Raw genomic sequence first — 21,272 nt, forward strand, 5'->3', positions numbered from 1 at the left:
AAATAATAAAGCCACAGAGGAAAAGTGGGCTATTGGACTCCAGTGGAGTTCATCAGAAATTCTTCTAATAGGCACCTCTGTGTCACAAGCAAACCCTTGATTCCCAAAAGAAGCCTTGGAGATATAGAGAACTATACATTCTAGCAGTGATTAGGGTCCATTAAGATTCAGCTTGGTGTCCAGTAAAGTGCTTTTGGCTACAAGCTAATAATTCTTGGTGCGTATTTGAAACTACTTTACCTTGTGCATTATCCAGTGAAGAAGTGAAGGTTTTTCTGCTTGTTTTTTTTTTTCTTCTTTTTTCCCCTCCCTTCTCAGCTGTCACTGCAGATATTTCCTTGACTGGCAACCTCTTTTTCCAGTGAGCTTGATGTAGTTTAGATGAGAACCAGAAGTCATCTCACTTGTTCCTCACCTATGGTCTTTCCCAGCTGTCATGTGGCAGGTATGGAGTGGTCACCACTGCACAGAGCAATGGTCACCAACATCCCTGACCCCCGGGTACCACTGCTGTGCAGAGAACAAGGCCTTTGTTTTTACAGTCAACTTTATATCCATTGACTGCAGTTGATGTTGAGTATTGCTGGGAAACCCCAGTGGAGCCTTGGATCAGTGCACTTGGTTTGAGAGAGAGAGAGGAAGAGACTGTTCACTCAGGAAAGATTTAAGCAATGTTTTTTGTTGGATTTCAGAGACTCTGAATTTTGGAAGGTGTGTTTTATTCCTGTCCCTGACCCTAACCATCTGCTCTCTGCACACTGAGCTACTGGGTGCTGTCCTCAAGAGGACAGGGGGAGAAAATACGCTCATGGGTCAAGAATGGCAGGAAACCATCATGGGCAAATGAGGCTTGGCTTGGGGGAAGCTTAATTTAATTTCCTGCCAATTAAGTCTTGTTCCTCCAAACTTATTTTAAAACACCACCTTTCCCCCCTTCCTTTTCCAGCCTAGTGCCTTCACTCCAGATTCCTCAACAGCCCCTTGCTGGTGTCTGGAACCGGAGTGGGAAAGGTCTCCTTACAGAGCCTGATGTGGCAGTATGGTCAGAGATGAATTCAATTATTCTGCCTGATAAGCTACATTCAGTGCATATTACAATCATATAGATTTTTTTAGATGGTCAGTGGTCAAGGATAGTAGAAAACAATTATGTTTCTCAGGTTTTAAATGAATTTGAGTCCTTCACATAAAACTGTGTGATGGGAACTTTGCTGAATGCATACAATTGGGCTTTTTTGGTAAATTATTCTGGAATATCCTGCATATATGAACAGAAAGTTTATTAAAACATTTTTTGCAGTAGCTTGTCTCTGCATAATTTGGCATTTAAAAAATCTTCTGCTAGCTGAATATTTCTAAGTTTAAGTGGTGCATATATATCATAGGAAGGTAGATTGTAGGTTGACATCTCACCTTTAATTGTATAAATGATTTATGCTAAAAGAAATTGATTTATTTTTAAAATTTAGATTTTTTTTTTTATGAAGAGATTTTTAAAAATCTCTTCCTAATGTACTTTCTGTTCCTAAGTTTTCAGCTGGCGTGTTTGCTTGAGTCTGAAAGCTCCTTCAGCATTTCAGAAATATTATTTTGAGATCAATACAGGAGGTTTTAGAGCTGACAAAACCAGATACCACTACTGAAACTTTCAAGCTTGCAATAAATGGCTTCTCTGAGAGAGACAGGTGGATTGTGGCCTTATTTCAGAGATGACTTCAAAGATAAACCCTTCTGTTTGAACCTGATTTAAAAACAGAGGGCTCCTAAAACATGTGAAATGGAAAGAAAAAGCAGAAATGTAATTGGAGACAAAATAAATAAGAAAACCAAAACAAACAAAAAAAAAGCAAAAGCTGGTATTTGCCCATGAAAACATTAGAAGTCTTTGAAGAGATGCACAGGCTAAGTTAAATGTCCCAGTCCTTAATTTTTCCATCTTTTCTATTGTGCTGGGTGGTATACATGAATTATCTGATGTTGCTCCATTCTCCAGGGAGATGCTTTTCTGTGGTGCTGTGAATGTAGTTGGTACAGTGCTCTATATAATTACCATAGTATTTGGCTTTTTTTTTGCAGAGCAAGGGTGGTGGGAGAGAGCAGACTGCAATCACTTAGAAGCTATTACTGCTTTTTTGCAAAATCTAGCTCAATTGGGATCATGAGACCATTTTACCCTACTGTTGCCAGCAATTAGGCATTTCTAAGCAACAGGTGAAACCAATTTGTCTGTTAGTGGGACTATTTATTTAGTTACACTGTGTGAGTGTGATGGTTTTTTTAAGGGAAAATCTGTTCTTGAGCTTCTGTCCTGTTCCAGTGCTAATCCTGGTTTCAGGATCCCTGGGTTTAGTTTAGTGATTGGCTTTAGAGGGCAAGGGAGCAATTATAATTTTCTATTATTTATTTTGCAGTGGGTATTGTTTAGGCATGCATTCAACAAGTTTCTTTCCCAGGGACTATGCTGGGCTTTTCACAGATTTCTCACGTGAACCTTGGCAGGGAATGGGGTGACAGAGTGTTTCTTCCAGGGAAAACACTGTAAGGCTGTAGGAGGTTTTTGCCTAAGAAAGTATGTAATAGCTTATTTTAAGTAATCCAGTGGAAAAAAGGAGCTGGGTAGCATTAGGGGGAAAAAGGACTGAATCAGGAGAGAATCTTGTGTTGCAAAAAAGTGCTGCAATTGGAGTAAATATGTAGATTCTCTGCATACACACAGAGAACTGCAGAAAGTAGAGTGAGGCTTCAGGTTCTTAGCTATTTGTGAGCAATTTTAACCTATTTAACAACAAGCTAAACAACTTCATATTCTTCTTGTGTGTGCTCTGGTCCCTGACTGGCAGGTGGGATCTGCTTGGGTTCAAAACTGTGGACATCAAAACTGATCCAGCTCAACACGCGGTTCTCAGCAGGGACATTATGATGTACAAGGAACATAGGATGGCAGCACTAGCCAAACTGTGGAGGTTTTTTGTTTCTGTGTCTTAAAGAACAGCTTTTGTCCTTTTATTTTAGAGCAATGCTATGCTGTGCTCAGCTCTCAGCACTTCTAAAATGACCCAAGCTCAGGAAAAGGCTGTTGGTATCAGACTTTACCATTTCATTTTCAAAGCCACGGATCTTAGGTTGAATTTAAGGGGAAAAAAAAAAAAAAAAAAAAAAAAAGCAGTGCTGGAAGCAAAGAGTGTGTGTGTTTGTGTATGTACATTGTTTACATGACTCTCCTTGGCTTTTTTGGTACCGTATTTCCTAAACTCTAGAATTATTTGAAGTGGGGTAACATCTTCAAGGAAAGAGCAGTTTTGTCAGGCACATTCAGACCTAGTCCCTTGCTCAGCTGGCAAACCTATGTTTGCATCTTGGCTGCTTTCTTGTAGCCTCGACAGTCTATGCAGTGATCATCAGGCTCTTGAGTTTCCCTGTGGCTGATTTTAGACTTGGACTCAGCTGCTTGAAATCCCCACGTTTTCTCAGCATCTGATGGTTTTTTTTATTTTGCTGAGCAGGAGCCTCCTCCTGCCCACACCCCCTTCTACCCCACCCTGAGTGCTTGTGCTGTCTCTCAGCTCCCCCACCCATCCTTGGAACAGGAAAAATGCCTGTCTGTCCAGGGAAAGCCTCTCGCTCTTTGCAGAGAGGATGATCTGCATCCTGCACGCTGAGAGGGAAGGCGACTGACCCGGGGGTGCCTTTTGTTCAGTTGGAGCCAAGGAGCTGAACACAGAGGCTTTCTCTTGGACCAAATTCAGTTCTGGCTTCTCTGCATTCCAAACCGGCTGAGACAGAGAAAACGGAGCCCAGGAGAGGAGCAGGCAGAGGCTACAACCCTGACTTTCTGGTTGGCATGGTGGCAGGATCATGGTAGAGGTATTAGGATTACCACAGAATGCAGTTCACAGGTGAGAGAGATCCATCCTGACACAGTCCATGCAAATACAGGGGAGTGGATTGCTGCAATGTTTCTGGTGAGGCAGGAGTGGGTAGGAGGCACATAGGTATTAAGCTGGAAATTTCAAGACTTTAAGCAACTTGAAGGTTGTTGGTTTGTTTTTTTATTTTTTTTTTTCTGTGTTGCATGTATATACCGACTCGTTTCTTCATTATTTCAGTTTTCTGCATAAGTTTCTAAAGAGAGGTTTACATAGGTTTAATGTGATGAATGAAAAGTGGATTATTGGTGCTTTTCTGCTCACGAGTACAGAAATTGCATCTTAATATTCAAACAGCAGGAAGATGCAAGTATGAAAACCAATTTTTTGTAATGGCTTTCAATGTTCAAAATCCAGTTTAGTCCCATTTAAATCATTAATTTTACTTTTTTCCCTCTTCCTGAAAACCTATACTTACCTAACAGAGGTCAGTGCATTTTTATATGACATTGGACTTCCAGTTAAGGCCAGACATTCTTCCAGGGCATGCTGTGGGAATATTTTTTGGATGTTTTCGGCATATTGTATTGCCAGCTTTGCTTCCTGGCCTCCAGCAAGTGATGGTAAATCAAAGCAGTTCAGGGAATCCTACAGATTACTCATAAAACTACTAGGATATATTTTTCTCTTGGGTATAAAGGGCACTGCCTTAGTAATGCTGCTTTTCTAGCAGCTTTTGTCTGAAAAGGGATTATTAAGTGATAGCAAGCTGGAAAGCATTTATATTTCATGCCTTTTGATATAGCTAGACATTTTTCAGTAGCTACAAAAGCAATAATGTTGTCCGAGGAAACTCGGAATGGAAACTCCTCAGTTAATTATTTTCAGCCCTGGAAACAGCCTTTAATAGGAACTGATCATGAAGTCCATAGTAATTTTCCTCCTCATCTGTAGACACAGGAGAATACTAATTTGCTAACTTAGAGAGACTGTTTTTATTACCCTGAACCAATGAGATTGTTCTGCAGCTGCTTTTGAATTACATGATCAGAAAATGAAAACCTTCTGCCTTAGCTTTTTTTTTTTTTTTTCCTTCTAAATATGCTTTTTTCAAAAACATTCTTGCAAAGTAATAAGAAAAGCTCAAGCCAGCATAATCCTGGTCCCTTCCAAGTTTCATTTAGGTGAGTTTGTGGTGTTTGCCAGGAGGTACCCTATAGAATTTCACATCTCTTTTTGGAGCTCTTTGGTACAATTAACATGTTAATAGGGTAGTGAATTAAAAAATACAATACTGGGGAGTTCTGGAAGGCAGACCCAAGCAGCAGCTTACATTCCTGCAATTTCTTCATGTTGTTCCTAGCTTTATCTGATGCTCTGTGTGTGCTCTTGCTCTTTCTCTCTGTAAAAAATCTGTGGGGAGGGGAGAACAGTGTAATTGTAATGAATATTTGAGTTGAGTTCTGTCAGAAAGATCAGTCATGGCTCTTTAAAGCTCATGGGAACAAATCAGCTTCATTTGTACATAAGCTGGAAGAAGTGGCATTCTATATACTGAGGCTTGACCAACTCCTTGCTGTTTTCTGGTATCTGGGAATAAGCATTGCATCAGCTGTGTAATATTGGAAGTCAGAGAATTCTGTGATGCAGGAAAACACAGGATATGGACAGCATTTGTAAATGGCTCGTTGGCATCAAGAGACAGATTCATCTTCCAGCCTGTAGAGGTTTCAAAGCCAAGATTTCTTGGCTAATTGGCATCAGACAGCACAAGTGGTCTTTTTAGGAGAGTTAATAGTGGTGGGATTTGAAACTGTGCCAGTGTCAGAAGGGGGACCTAATGATCTCCTTCCATTTAATTTTCCACATACATGAGTGACTGTAAGGGAGAGGATATCTGCACAAGAAGTCAGCAAGCAAATGGTGCAGCTACAGTAGTGCTTACAGTTTCAACAGTATAATCTCCACATGTTAAATGGTCAACTGACTTTGACTATATATGCTGTGGATTTAGTGGGAAATTGTGCTGAAATTGTCATGGTAAACATAACTGTAAGAACAGTTGTGTAATAGCTGGTTATCTGAGCAGATGATGGGAGCTACAAAACTGTGATGAGTCTGGGCAGTTTCTGTGCACAGCTGAACAGTTCTGCTCCTTGGGCAGGCAGCAGATCTGCTGTGATTACACACAATATTGCATTTTTTTCTCTCTCTCACCTCCAGCGTGCTTGGCAGGGTCTTCAGGAGGGCAGGGTTGTGATGTGGACGTGCAAGTCTAGCTTAGAAACAGGAGGTGGGAAAAAAAATGTATTTTTTTACATTCGTTTTTGTGCTTGTTTGGATCCTTTTTGGAGTGGGCTTCAGGCAGACTTTCAAGCTCAGCTGCAGTCAAACTGTGAAGACCAGGTCCTTTTTCTAGAATAGAGGCTGTAATTGTCTCAATTTTCTTGATTCCAGAAGAATGCCCAATATACAAAATACAGCATAATTCTAATGCCAGCTTTCATGGCATTCATGCCCTTAAAGCCCTGTCCTGGTATGTCCTAAAGCCAGCCTAAAGTGTCAGCTGTATTCTCCAGGGAAACCCTCACCAGAGTGTCCAAGAAAAATCTTTTAAGATACTGCATCAGTCAGAAGTGAAGCTCATGTCCACGAAATGGAGGACTTAGTATCTTCTTTTAAAAGTTCCCCAGACAATTTAGTCTCTTGCCTTGTTCTGTTGCCTTCCTTCACCGTGAAATTTTGTCCCTAATTTGGAAGCAGATTTAAGAAAAAAACCCTCCACGAAGTGCCTTTCTTGTACTGATCTCTGGTGTTTGGAAAGGCCTTGGGCTTTGGCAGTTATGTGATTTTGATGCTTACACAGAGATCAACATAGTATTCCTATAAACACAGGTGGAACCAAGGAGTAAGAGGGAGGGGAGGCCCCATGATTCATAGGCAGGGATAGGAGGAAATCATTCTGCTGGCCATAACCACTCATTCTCCAGAATGCTTCTGCTTTTCTGCTGCTTACCTGGTAAGTGCAAGCTGCATGTTTTCAGGCTTCTAGACATGGATGCTTTTTCACTGGTGCTTTTCTGTCTTATCTGCTGTTAGAAGTTAAAGTTATTGTGCATTATTCTGTTGGGTTTTTTTTGTTTTTTTTTTTTGTCTGTGCCAGTCAGGGAGAGTTCAACTCCCACCTGATTATGTCTGCAGAGCTGTGGTTTCTTGGCATTCAGAGGGAGCAAGCAGTGACCTCAGGGTGGAGTAAAGCTCCCTGTTGGCACAGTACCCTCAACCCTGCTCTGCAAGAATTGCTGGTATTTAGTTTGTGCTGAAAACAAGCAAGTTGAACTTGTTGTGAGAGTGCTACATAAAGCTGCTACCTTGTACTAAACTTTGTAGGAAGAGGGTAAATAAGCTGATGGGGTGGTGTGGCTGTTCCTATTCCTATGTGATCAGACCAAAAGCCTCAGTTGTCATATGGTCACTATAATACCATGTAAATATCATCTTGAATTTCTTCCCAAAATGCTTTGAAGTCACCTGTGTGGGTCTTACATATTCTGTTCATGCCAGAATGTTGCAGACATTTAGTGCTCTCTCATCTGAAACTGTTTTTCTCAAAATTGTACTTCTGTGTTACCTATATGATAAGTCTAGTCACAGTACACCAAAAAAATCCTCCAAACCAACCTCCACCCACATGCCAGCTCTCACTAAGTTGTTCTTTATTTGTCTGCATGTTGGAGGTGTCATCCAAATAACTTTGTCTAAATAAGAAAAATCATTCCTCACTCTTTCCCTGCTCCATTAGAAAGTTTATGCACAAGGAAAACCAGTAAGTCAGTAAGAGTATAGACCAGCACAAATGATGGTAGTGTTCCAACAAATCTGCTTTAATCAGTTATTTTCAATTGCATTTTTTAATGAATTTGGGAAAAATTCAGCACTTCTGAAGACATGAGTTGTGCAAAGTACTTGGCCTACAAGGTGAGAAGGAAAAGTTGCTTTTCCTTTTCCATGCTTGACTGCAACAGTGATGGGGAAGTGTTGTGTTGTACCAACAGCAGCTGGGATGACAGCTTTGTGCAAAGTATCCTCTTTACCAAAAAACCTTCCTGCTTGAGTTCTCCTTTCCAATTCCAGAGCACATCAGCATCTTGAAGTGCAAAGATTTGAGCCACTGGGTCCTCAAAGATTGTAATAACCTTGTCAGATTGTATTCTACCTGTCCCTATCACTTACAAGCACCATGAAGAAATATTTAACACCTACTTTTTCTGTGGTGTTCCAATATAATTTCTGATAAATCCATCATATGTTAAATGCTTCTCCTTGTCTGTCTTTCTAACAAAGCTCCTGGATATAATGAGTTAGAATGGATAAAATCTGAAGTGCCTTTTGGTCATCTGTAAAATACAGTGCTGCTGTACCTCAACTCCTTAAGCAAGAACTTTCTGGGTCTTTTGAGACAGGACAAGGAGAAGTAGGTGCTTCAGCTTACTGCCTGATTGCACCGGGGTTTCTGGGCAGTTAGTTTTATATATTTATTTTTGTTAGCAAATTTTTGTACTTGGTTTTCTGCTTTCTCTAAAATGATGTTTTCTTTCCAGTAGCTCTAAAAAAATTAATGTTCTTTCTTGTTAACTTTTGTCTTGGTCATGTTTAAACTGTCCTTAGAGTTTGTGTTTCTTGGAAATACTTGTACAGAAAAACTGGGATGCTGATGTAACTTGAGAAACTGGCAACTTTTGTACTCCCAGTATTAAAGTTAAAAAAAATCACTCCCCATCCATTTTTCATTTTAAAGATTAAGAGCTCTTGGATTGCTGATCTGGATCTTAAGATGTGGTAAGCAGGTGATAGAACTAGGCTTGGTGGCTTGGAGACCAGACTCCTTTTTTTTGATGTTCTTCACCTATTCTTGAAGGTTTGGCACCTCTCAGGGCTTCTTAATTTCTTAGGATTTAAGTAACATTTCTAATGCTGAATAACTTTAGAAGAAGCTTGACAAGTTTAGCAAAGATGCAGCTCAGAAATCCTCTCTTAAAGGGAAGTTCTTGAAACTCAGTAAATTGTCACTTTCACAATGTTACTGAGCAAAGGTTTCCATATCAATCTTTGTGCTTGGCAAATCTGGGGAAGTGTGGAGTTTGCTTTGCTTTTACAGCTCCCTGTTTTCAGGACCTTTTTCAAGTTTGTTTTGAACACCCAATGTTTTTGGTTGGAGGTAAAGAATAATCCTCATACTTAAGACACACATTCCTGGGAAAAAAGTCATTGTGTAAATGCCAGCATCAGAAATTAATTAGTCTTTCCATACTGCTCCTTAAATATGTAGCTTGCTGGATTCATACTTCAGTACAACATGTCTGTTTACACAAGGCATATGGCTCACAGTTTGTAAAGGCACTCCAGAGTGGATGACTGTAAATAATGTCTTGGCCCTAATTTAGAATCCAGTTAGCTTAATGGTTTTCCAGTAGTCATTAGTAGATACTTAAAAACTGTCATCTGCATAGCTTAGCTGGATCCTTTGGCTATGCTGAGGATACCTGAAGTTGGATTGAGTACAAAAATGTCATTAAGTTGGTGTGGAAATGGAGGGAAAAATGCGGTTGCTGCATCAGTGGGGTTCTGAAAATGCAGCATTTCTCCCTGACAGAAATAAATGTGTCCAAGCTCTTTGTGCTTCTGGTTGGATCACAGTTCGGCAACACTAGTGAAATGTTTTTTCATGAGAAGGTGGACAACAATAACAGGATAGTGTTACCTTTAGTAGTAAAATTTTCCTGTTGCTGGTTCTTTTGGAACCTTCTTACTTAATGTTAGCATGCCCAAGAACCAAAGTCCCACTAATTTGCCTCTTTAATTACAGTAATTTTGAAAAGATCATTTAAGACTGCGTCTTTCTTGCTGTAGGTAAGGAACATGATGGTTCCTTCTGTGATTACCTCCTCAGACACAAGACAGAGACAGGTTTCTGTTATTGTATGGTGCTGGACATCTGTGGTGTACCTGTCTCACTCAGTGTTGACCTGCAGCTGATGGTATGATTCAGATTTCCTGTGCTCCTCAAGCATCTCTTATATTAATATATCACAGAGGGAAAAAGTATAGGGCTCTATAGGCATAGGCTCAGCAAACCTTCATTTTGTGGGCAGGTACAGTCAGCAGCATGAAGGATTCATCTCCAGCCCCTCCATCATTACAGTCTTGCATCAGTTTTGCCAGGGAAAATACAATACTGAGATCTAGAGGTGTAAGTGGGGCAGCCATCCTTCTAAAAAAAGCCACCTTGTTTATGTTTTATTTGAATGTTCAGAGGAAAAGATGGAAAAATTAAAGAACTGTTTTAATAGTGGTTTAAAATTCAGCTTCAGAGCAAGTAGCTCCATAGGTTTCTGGCATCTGTTTTTCTTTAACCTGAAAAGCATGTCTACAATGTAGAGATATTGTGTATACTCAGAATAGTTCCTATACATCAAAGAAATAATGTAGTAGGAGGTCTCTTAAGGCATACCTTGCTGTTAGAGAGATTTTGAGACCTTGATTAGGTTAATACAGGCAGTTAGATGTACGTTTATATTGCAAGAGAAGTATAAGCCAACTTCTGTGCTGAGACTTGTCATTCTTTGTGTCCAAGTAATTTAGTCTGAGAGGCCAATGACTGTGCTCACATATTTACCTGTTTTTGAAGTGTCTCTGGTAGGGATTAGCTGCTTTCCTTAAAGGTGTATGAAGAGCCAGCCATGAGGCCAGATGATTTTACTGGAAAGGCTCAGTGGGCAGGGAAGACCTTTGTCTGTCCCTTCACTGAATCAGAGTGTCAAGGGTTGGAAGGGACCTCTGAAGATCATCAAGTCCAACCCCCCTGCCAGAGCAAGACCAAAACTAGGGCAGGTCACTCAGAAATGCATCCAGATGGGTCTTGAAAGTCTCCAGAGAAGAAGACACTGGGGAGCCTGTTCCAGGGTGCTGTAACCCTTACAGTAAAGGCAATCAGATTAGTCAAGCATGATTTCCCTTTGGTAAATCCATGCTGACTATTCCTGATAACCTTCTTCTTTTCCATGTGCTTAGAGATGACCTCTGGAATGAGCTGCTCCATCATTTTTCCAGGGATGGAGGTGAGGAAAAATGGCTAATATTCACTTACTGACTTAAGTGAATTTAGTCTGAGAAGCCAATGACTATACTCACATATTTAGTTTTTGAGTTCAGTTTAAATTTTTGTGTCAGTTGCTGCCCTGTTTGTCTCTAATGCCTTATCAAAACTGTCAAAATAGCTTCCTGACATTTTAAATATGATACTTGTAAAAGGAAGCTCTTGTCTGTATTATGTACTGAAGAGCTTCAAGATTTGTTGGTTTTCTCACTTCATTTTGAGCCTTTCTGTCCCAATTCATATTTCTAGGCTGCCAGCAGTTGCAGCTTTCACTGCCACTGGATTCCTCACTGCTCCCATGACTGGTACTTGGGAAATTCTGTGCTTTGCCTCCCTCCTGATTAAGCACTATGTGAAGGTCTCTTATCTCACCTGGGTTTGGAAGGATGGTGGTATTCACTCTGGAAAGTAAAGGAACTATTGTGCTGGTAAAAAATAGTGTTACATCAGTGCTGTGGCATGTAGAGGTTGTCATCTTCAGCTGACTGAGAGCTTTTGAGAATGAGTGCTAAAGATCAGTGACTCTGCTAAAATCACTTCGTGTGTGGGCTGGTACTTCATCAGCATAATTTCACTTTCCACAAAAGAATGGACTGGTTTAAAGAAAGGCTTGAGTGTCCATCAATGTTATTATTTTTTTTCCCTGATAAAAGTGCTTTCTGTTTACTTTGCTGTGCTCCAACACAACTATCCACATCTAATCATGTCATGATTTAAATCTGCTCTTGATTTCCATTGCAATATAATTACTCTTTTCAAGTGCTCATAATTTGTTCGTAGGATTGCATCATGGTTTTGCTTATGTAGCTTAAGCCAAAAAGTTACTGGTGTCACAAAATAATTGTAAATCCTTCCACTGTGAATCCATAATACAGGAGTTACTCAGCCTTGGCTGTCCAGATGCTCTTGAACTAGATTATAGCAAGGTTAAAAGGCTGTTATATTGTAATACCACTTCTCAAAACAAACTTACTTCATTCTAGATAGGCATTTAAAATTATTTATTGTGGGAAACAGAGCCTTTTGCATATAGAATTGATATTTTTAGCTGTCCGGAGAACTTTATTTGCAATCTAGTTTGCTTGTTCTGTGCAGTAGCATGGAATGGGATATGAAAGTTCTCACTGCCTGCCATTGTTCTGGGGCAAATAAACTCAACTTGCTGTTTCCTAATGGAAAAGTGTAGGGATTGAGTTGTGTTGTCTGGTACATATGACATTGATTCACGAGTTGGAGGAGCAGATGTTTGTTGTTTCTTGTGGATTAACTAGTGCTGCAACTTTGGCAAGCTATTTGATAGGGTTTTGCCTGACTGAAATAAAATAAATAAATAGTCCTCTCCCTACCCACGGTGCCCCTGTTCTGAAGAGAGCATTTAATTTTTCAAATGTGCAAATATCCTGTCTTTATTCACTCCTAAATTAACTGTAAAACATATTAATAATAATGACCTGGGTGTGCAGTGCCTGATGTATATTGCTGTGAAGACATCATCTACAGGCTGTAGATGTATCCATCAGTCTGTCAGAGACTTTCCCTGGTGCAAGAGAGATCTTTTTTCCTCTTGTTGTAAGTGCTTCATTCAGAGAACATTAGTATGTTATGGTTTATAATACTACTGTTACTTTGTGCTTACAAAGCATCGGCATTAGAAAGCATTTGTGCTCTTGTTATTTGCATATATAATGAATTGTTGTTTACTGAAATTCCTGGGAAAAAATCTGAGCACTCAGGCTTCTGTGTAGTTTTACTTCACAAGAATACTAATTTTTTAGTCCATGGGATAGCAAAGCTGCTTAGCTTCATAAATTTCAAACCCAGAACTGTAGGAAGGTGACATTTCTGGTAGCTGCAGAAAGGAGCAGACTCATTCACTCATGGCAATGCCAAGATTTGCCAGTTGGGGTTGTATAGAAGGTTTAAGTGGTTCATTTATAGTAGAGGTTCCAAAACAAAAGGGTTTGGTATCAATTTTCACCCTTGTGGACTCATCTGCTTTCAGAACTTGGGGGGAAGAAGACAAACACTTTGAAAGAGTTTTCTGATGTTTTCACCTGCTATTCTGTATGGCTGCTGGTGCTAATTTTGGAAAACAGCATTTTCTTAAGGCTTCTTACTCCTGTTATTTTTGTTCCGGTTTTTAATTTTTTTTATTACTACTTTCCTGATCTCTCCTACCTTTCTATACTTCTGAGCACAGGATGTTTTCACATTTTTGCATCACTCTGGTCAATACATCCATCTGTACTTGCATTTGCATTGGTTGAACAAACTTTTCCACTATAGCCAGGACTCTCAGCATGGAAATAAGGGAGTCATGTTTTGAATATTCCTCTCACTTATTTGCAGCTTATCTCAAAAACTAACTCTCTTAGAAAATCTGGACAAGTCTTTTTGAAAGCATTTGGTAAGCTCTATAGTACAAGAGCTATTTTAAGATGGAGAAAGGCAAATTGAAGAGCTGTTAAGACTGTTTCTGCTGTCCGTGGCAAACTTTAGTGGGAGACCAGTGCTACAGTCAGTTGTGGAGCAAGCTTAGTCTCTGTTTTTCTTGCTCAGCAAAAGGTTTAAAAATTAAGATCAGTGTTACAGAGGAGTTCCAGGATGTTTTGGAAGTGATTGTTTGAAGCTGGGTATCCAAAGAATGTAAAGGGAGCATGTTTGTGGTACCACCATTTGATAATGGAGAGAATCAGTGCTCAGTGATTTTGGGTGATAAGGCTGGACAAGTTAATTCTTGGAACTACAGAGCAAGTTGCCAAGCAGAAGTGGGGTAAGGCATTGGAACAGCTCACCAAGAGGAGTGACTGGCTCTTCATGGCTGCAGTGTCTGATTACAGTCAAATATCCTTTTTTTTCTGGAAGGATTTGTCTTTGTTCAAGTAGAAATAATGCAATGAGTGGATGAGAGTCACTGAGTGAGGTTCTAAAGATGTTTTAAATCAGGTTAGATGGTTGTAATAATTATTTCTACTTCTAAATTTCATGTATTTAGTGTTTCCAAATGTCAGTGGTTCTGGATTTCTACTGGGGGTGGGGGTTGTGACTTACTTTCTTTCAAGGACTTTCCATTCATGCTTTCATTCTGATGTGTACCTCCACCTTCTGACAGTCCATTGCAGACAGGTTTCTTGCATGATATTGTGACCTGGTAAACCACACAAAAATACAAAGAGCAGGCAGGATGCCTTTATTGTGTTCCCTCAGGAATGTCAATGCACAAAACAAGTTTGGATGTGAAAAAATTTAATCCCATTTCAGTTCCTGGGTCAATCCTTCTGACTGAGGTCTTTTCCAGTTCTGCCTCAATTTTTAAAGAAGTTTTTAATGTTCCCATATTTTAAAATACTCCAATGAGCCAGTTTCATATTTGATGTTTAATATGCTTCCCCTGTTATTATGAACATTATAAAACATTGAAAGGGATGAATAAAGCTAAATTAGGATACAGGATGAGGCAGCTAGGAAGGAAAACAAGATCTGTACACAATCTACTAAAAAGGAGGCGAAATTGCTAAGCATTCATGGGAAATCAATGCTCTCAACTTTATTTTTGCTAGAACCTATTATTTATGGAGTTGTAGCTAATATTGCAAATTAGAGCAGGTTTGAATGGAAGGACAGTCAGGTGGTTGTGGGCACAGTATTTTTTTCATAGAAGGAAGGAGGTGAAAATTTTGCTTGATATTGACCAACCAGAGAGAAGAAAATAGTTATATAATCCTCTCTCTAATTTTTTTAAATTCCATTCATATTGCAAGTAGATTTACATCATCAGTGTGCGTGGTCTCAACTTAAAGAAGATTATGTTTGCAGAAGTTGGACAAAATGTCATCCTCCCACACACACTGTAAAATTTATTGGAAATTATAAGCTCATTTTCTCAAAAAAAAAATTATTTTTTGCATAGATGAGAAATACATCTGATGTAATTCTATTTTTGGGTTTTATATTGTGTAGGAAGTGTTTCTGTGTTGTTTTTTTTTTTTTATCCCTCTGTTCATGTGGAGGCATCCACATCCTGAGTGGGAGCTGCTGGGCTAAGCCTTCCATGCTGCTGTGGTACTTCCCTCCCAAACTGCCTGTACCATGTTTCCTCATTAATTATGGATTCTCTATAGCATCTGCCCTGCTTGGCAGGTGTTTTATAAAAGCATCTGTCCAGCACAAATAATACTTGCTACATTTTGTCTTAGTAATTGGGATTTTCTTCCTTGCTGGGACTTGAGAGCTTGTTTTTACCTCGTTTGTTGGTATCTAATTCTTCACTTTGCTGATCTGATGGCTTTTTTTTGTCGCTCTTCTGCCTTGGCTTTTACTCAGTGGTCACCAAGCACCCGGGTTTGTAATAGGGATTGGCAACTGTGTAAATTATTTAAAATAAAGACAGATTCAGAAAGTGGTGAACAAAAGGCAGCTGTCTCTTTAAAGAGTGCAGTTTGATCAGAGCATCAGGTCCATCCCCTGAGGACACAGGCAGTTCTTACTTGTGGGGCCCAGGAGTCCCTCACTTACATGGATTCCTCTCTGCTTGTGCATGTGTAAACCTGTAACCTGCTCTTTTGTGTAAAGTAAATCATATCCTACACATCCTCTAAATGTGACCCTTCATAAAGTCAGGATGACAGATCCTCATTGCAAAGCTGTGCAGAGCAAGCTCGCTGTCTAGACAGAGCAGAATTATTTCCCATTTATCTTTTTTTTTTTCTTTTTTTGGTTGCTGTTGTTAAATAAATAACTGGCTGTCAGGCTTGGTGACTTCTTTGAACCCCCAGGAAGGCTGCTCTCTCCTTACCTCCTTCCCAGCTGCCCTGTGGGTGCTGCTCTGAGCTGAGGAAGAGGAGCAGCTCCTTCCTCTCATGCTGCTGTTGGCAGCAGATTCCATTATTCCCGATCAATGCCGCCGCCATGCAGGAGGAGGGGAGAGGGAGGGAGGGGGGGTGGGAGCTTCCTATTCAGGGACTGATCAACCTGCCCTTGCATGAACAAATTGATTGCAAGAAAGGCTGGGATGCTGCTGTAAGACTGGAGCAGGAAAGGGCTTGTAAACAGGGGAATGCAGGAGGGTGTTTGAATTGCCTCGAAGCTTGCTGGGTTTTCTTTTAGCATAAAGCATAGTACCTGAGCCTACAAACAAAGCTGTAAGGAATTACAGGGATATCTAACACTTAGATGAGGAGCTATTGTGCTGACTTACTTGAGCTGCTTCTGCACTGAGATGTATTTCTCCTTTTTACTTCAACTGATTCTACCATAATCTGCTGCCTCTTTTGCATTTTAAAAGCTCAGTTTCCCCTGCTCTCCCTTTTTTTTTTTTTTTTTTTTTTTTTTTTCCTTTTTTCTATGCCTTCCTTGGACTGAGAGCTGACACAAAGGGACAACAAGTATAGATCCCCCTTACTGCTCCCACCCATGCCGGGCTTGTAAGTATGGGCTGTCAGACTCAGGGCTGAGAGGAGTGGGCAGGATCACGCTCTCATTTTGTCACTGTAGACAATAACTGCAAGTACTGGAATCCCAAGACCATCAGCTCCTCCTCACCCTTTGTACCCTGCTTCGTTCATTTGTTGTTTTTTGTATGGAAAAGTTTTCTGGCTGGAGAATGAGTCTTCTTTCTCCTGGTGATGTGGCTGAGTGGCTGGATAGCAGCACAGAAGATGAGAAAAGCCTTCTCTCCTTTCTTGGTACGGTAGGGTATTAACTGTAATTTTTTTTTCTTTTTTTCTTATTTTTTTACATAACACCTTATTAGGAAGCCTTTGCTACTTTCACTAGTGCTTAATTTCCACAATCCCTCAGTTACCTGACATTGTTTCTTTTTAAAAGCTTTTAAGTGGTCTGTAAGTGTTAATTAAATTTTGTTACTATCTGTTTGAAATAGTTGCACACTCTGGGCCAAGGTCAATTTATAAAGGGACATGTGCCCTCTGAAAAGTTATTTCAGGAATAAACACTGTTACTTGCAGGTCTGTTTTGCTTCTTTCTGCCATTTGACCAGCTGATCACTGGGTTCAGTCTGCTTCCACTCTTTTCTGTCACTTTACTTCCCCCTTACCAACTTTTTGATGGTAGTAAGGTAAAACAGAGGAACCTGCCACTTTTCCTCTTAAGGGTAATGTTTAGATGCATGTGGAATAAAAATTTTAAGCCATGGGATTCCTCTCTAGCCTAGAAATTAAATCTAGGAAGCACAATCAAACAGTCCTGTGCTCTTTTTATTGATACTTACACATCAGTTTAACTGCATCCAGGTAGAAAATTGAAACTGTTCTTTTATTTATAGTCCTGTGTAAATAATATTAGAAGTTGAAATTGTTTTTAACAAAATTCACAGGTAGAGGCTGTTTATTGTTTTGTCTTTTCCTTTGAGTTGTTGCTATGTTACACTGTTGTTATTTGGTTTTGTTCTTTAATTCCATCACTACAAATCATTCAGTCTCTCTCCTTGATGGCTTCTGCTGTTCTCAGGCTGAAGGCTGTTTTCTTTCTATTTTGATAAATTCCAGGTACTGAGTTGCTCAGACAGGCTTCTTGATATATGTGCCTCTTTTCCTTTCCATGGACTATTTAAAATCATGTTTATTATAGTGTCTGCTAAAATATATTTTCCTTTTTCTCCCCAAGATGCAGTAGTCATCATTGGGGATCTTTGTCTGTTAAGTATGTGGCAACCAATCCAGCTGCTATTCCCACTGGTTTGGTGTCCTCCAGCCAGACCATATTCAGATACTTGGTGTGGCTGAGCTCTCTTCACTAGATGGAGTTTACAGTAGACTCTAAAGTAAGCAGTTCTCTTATTTAGCAGGTCCTGAACAGTACAGAATGTGGGAAGAAAATAAAGAACTCCCACAAAGTTTATTTTCATTTGCTAACCCTTCATTGTAAAGTGGTTTTCTTTGGGAATATCACACCAGGAGATTCCCATTTACCACCCTTACTTGAATGCACCCATGGTTTGTTTCCCCCCACTCCACTCCAAGAGATGCTTAATGTGTCTCCTAAATCTCACCCCAGGAAGTGTCAGCCTGGAATGTGAAAGGTATTGCAAATCTGATCTATTTAAGGTAGCATTTTTTGCCTCCAAATAAATATTTTTATTTACATTATCTCTTAAAAGAGTTCCCATTTCTCAAATGGTGTCTTAACTCTGGGGTCATATTTAAGGTTCAGTGGCATCCCTCAGATGCCTACAGTATGTTGGGGTTTTTTTCCCCTTCTTTGTGTGTCCATAACAATAATTCTTACTGCTTGGGGTTGAAATCCAGACATAGCGAGCAAGAGGTACGGAAACTCAGAGCAGCCTTCTGGCTTGTGGAGAGCAGTGAGGAAGAGCTGTCAGTTTTTGGTGCATCCAAGAGCCAGTTACTTGTGGGAATATCTCAATAACTAGAGCAAAGGATTGCTTTTTAGAGAATGCCTCGATTCACAGCCCCTTTGCAGAGAGTAAAAAGATGAGTTCTGAAAGCAGTGGCTCAAGGCTGTTGTTTAATAATAAGGAAAATAAATATTGACATCACACTAATGTGTTTCAAAGTCATAAAACTTTAAACATATTCCACTGCAGGAATAAGTTACCATGCATCAGCTGACCTGCCTTAATTGTCTGTGTGCAATCTCTCCACAGCAAACACAAGATAATTTGAATTAGCAGGGGCAGTCCAAGATCATTAGGGACTAACAAGGACATCAGTGTCTCCAGGTCATGTGCACCAGCTCCCTGTGTCTGCTTTTGTCTTGTCACAGTTGTCCAGACAATTTTTATTGCTGTGTGGAGAGTCTACCTTTAAAGAAGACTTTGGAGGCTGAGGCATGAGGACATTAAAAAAGGGCAACTATTGACATATAACTAATGACATTTTTTTATAGGGCAACTATTCCAAATTTTGTACAGCCACAGACATCATACAGAAGTTATGTTGAATGGTTTACAGATGTGCATCTGTGTCATTTCTGACTCAAGGTTGTAGAGCTGGAGGATTATTTCCTCTGTCTCAAAAGTGAGTGCATTGGTCTAATAACATCTGATGTACTCACTAAATGCCACGTGCAACCCTCTTCCAACCCTCTGTGAAAAGAAACTGTGAGAGCAAATGCCTGAAATAAAAAAAATATTCTCTGCTATAATATTCTTGCCCCTCCTTCCAGCCTCCTCTGATTATTCATCTGATTTGCATGCTAGGTCTTGTCTTTCAGATTATATAGTCCTTTAGGAATCAGCACTTACATGTCTATTAACTGACTTAAACTATCATTTAGGTTGCTTGCTATGCACCTTCTGGACTGGGCACTAATTGAGTTACACTTCTTTTATGTGCCAGCACAATGCAAGTTGTCTAACAGCAACAGAATTACCAGTCTGTAAATTAAGAATCTCTTAAATTTACCTGAATCATCTGGCAAGGTTTGTCTGATCAACTCAATACCTAGTTAAGCACAGTATCTTCTTTTAAAATCCATGCTAATGAACTGGGAGAGTTTTTAAAATAAGTGGTATCCAGCAGCTATTTGATAATGGAGTTCTGTAGCAAGTGAGCTTTGCAGTTTTCTGTGTATTTCCTTCTCCAGACTTGGCAACTTTCATGCAGTTTAGTGTGCTGTTGGGTACTTTCTCTCTGAATCTTCTTGTGGCTTTCCCAACCCTGTCTAGTTGTCTTTATAGATGTGGAAAACACTGCAAAATTCAATTTTTTTCCTTGAAGTTACACCTTGTAGAATTTGCATAATGCATTTTAGTCAGAATGCAAACTTGGATTTTGCACCTTAAAATGGATCAAGATTTATGGATTTGCTTTTATCTTAAGCCTCTTATATCGGCATTTAGTTAAACTTTTATGAACTTTTTTAAGTCTGTGAATTGGGCCCAAGTAAGCAAAATGAAAGAGTGCTTACTCCAAGATAAAATATTAACATTTTTATTTCTTTTTATATGAGGCTTTGTATTTCATTAGGAAGTATCATCTGAGAGATGCCGTTCACATGTTTCTTGTTGTTTCTTCTGATATATTTCCTAGAGCTTTCTGTCATTCTGCTTTTTATTAGTGTCTCTAATTTCATGTGTGTTCTCACCAGGACAGCAGAAACCATAAGTAACTACTGACTGCACCCAGGATGTCTCATTAGTGCTGTCACATGTGCACTCTGAGATGACCCTAAAGAGTCAATAACACAAAAACAGTCTCCTCAGTCTTAACATAGTTACAGAACTATATATGCTGCACTGATGTATCATGAACTGCCTTGGAGCATGTTGAATTTTTGTACTTGATGAAATGCTTATTTATTTTAAAAGGGCTCTAAAAAATGAATTTGCTAATCCCTTTTTAATAGGCTTAACACAGTAGTTTATTTGAAATGAAAATACTTGAATTAGCAGCCGCACTGAATATTCCTACTTGATGAATATTTGTTCATGCATGCAAGACTTTTTTTTTTAAATTACATATATATGTGTATTAGATTTTAGTGTTTCTTAAATATATGCAAACAGGAGACCAAACCATCAGGGTCAAACAAGCACCTTCCTTATTTATGAAAGGTGGGTGATGGACTCTCAATGAAAACAGTTGATAAAAATGTAGTGGAGTAGAAAGGCAGTATCACTCTTCTGGTTTGAATCAGTTTCCTGCCCTGCAAGCTATAAGTTTTGTTGTACTCTTCTTTTTAAGGTTAAAAAAAAAGCTCTGTAGTTCCTGGTGTCCATGAAACAAAGACTAAATCTATGTTGGTCTCTGTAGTAAATCATGTAGCTGGTGGTTACATCTATGAATAACACCTTCAAAAACCAGCTGCCAGCAGCACACCCAGAAATGCTCCAACTTAACCAAGCTTAGGTTTGAGCCCATTATTTCTTTAAGTGTGCTTGCAAAATAAATAGTAAGTCACAAAAAGTCATGTGCGGCAGGGTTCTATTCTGTATTTCTTTTGTAGATAGTCTGTAAGACTAACTGGGGTTTTGATAGAGTAGAATATAGCACTGAAAGAGGCTTTGAATTCCTTTAGTCCTTTTTAGTCCATTGCCAAGTCCCCAGCAGTATCTCTTCTGTCCATCCTCTTTGAGGCAAGCACTTGTCTATGCTGTTCTTACAAATCCTCAATAACAAAGATCATATTTTTCGCAAATCCATCCTAAAGGTATTCTTAGTGTCACTCCTTAGGATTCAGTTATTTATCTGGAGATAATTACTTTAGCAGACAGTTTATTTGAAAAATTAATAACTACTCAGAGGCCTATAAAGGGTAGCTTACTTAAT

At 39.5% G+C, this 21,272-nt stretch overlaps 1 protein-coding gene across 8 annotated transcripts in view; it reads left to right on the forward strand.

The window, feature by feature from the left end:
* The window catches only part of RASAL2 (RAS protein activator like 2), a 176,191-nt gene that overhangs the window by 97,589 nt on the left and 57,330 nt on the right, over window positions 1–21,272 (forward strand). The window contains exon 1 of one of the 8 annotated variants that reach the window (XM_071751162.1): window positions 3,592–3,896. The exons of the other annotated variants lie outside the window; for them this stretch is intronic. Coding sequence (XP_071607263.1) covers window positions 3,884–3,896 — 13 coding nt within the window. The 5' untranslated portion in view covers window positions 3,592–3,883. Of the gene's footprint in view, window positions 1–3,591; window positions 3,897–21,272 lie in introns of those variants that run through there. 8 annotated transcript variants of the gene reach the window in all.

Source organism: Heliangelus exortis, chromosome 8, assembly GCF_036169615.1.
Source record: "Heliangelus exortis chromosome 8, bHelExo1.hap1, whole genome shotgun sequence".
Taxonomy (NCBI): domain Eukaryota; kingdom Metazoa; phylum Chordata; class Aves; order Apodiformes; family Trochilidae; genus Heliangelus; species Heliangelus exortis.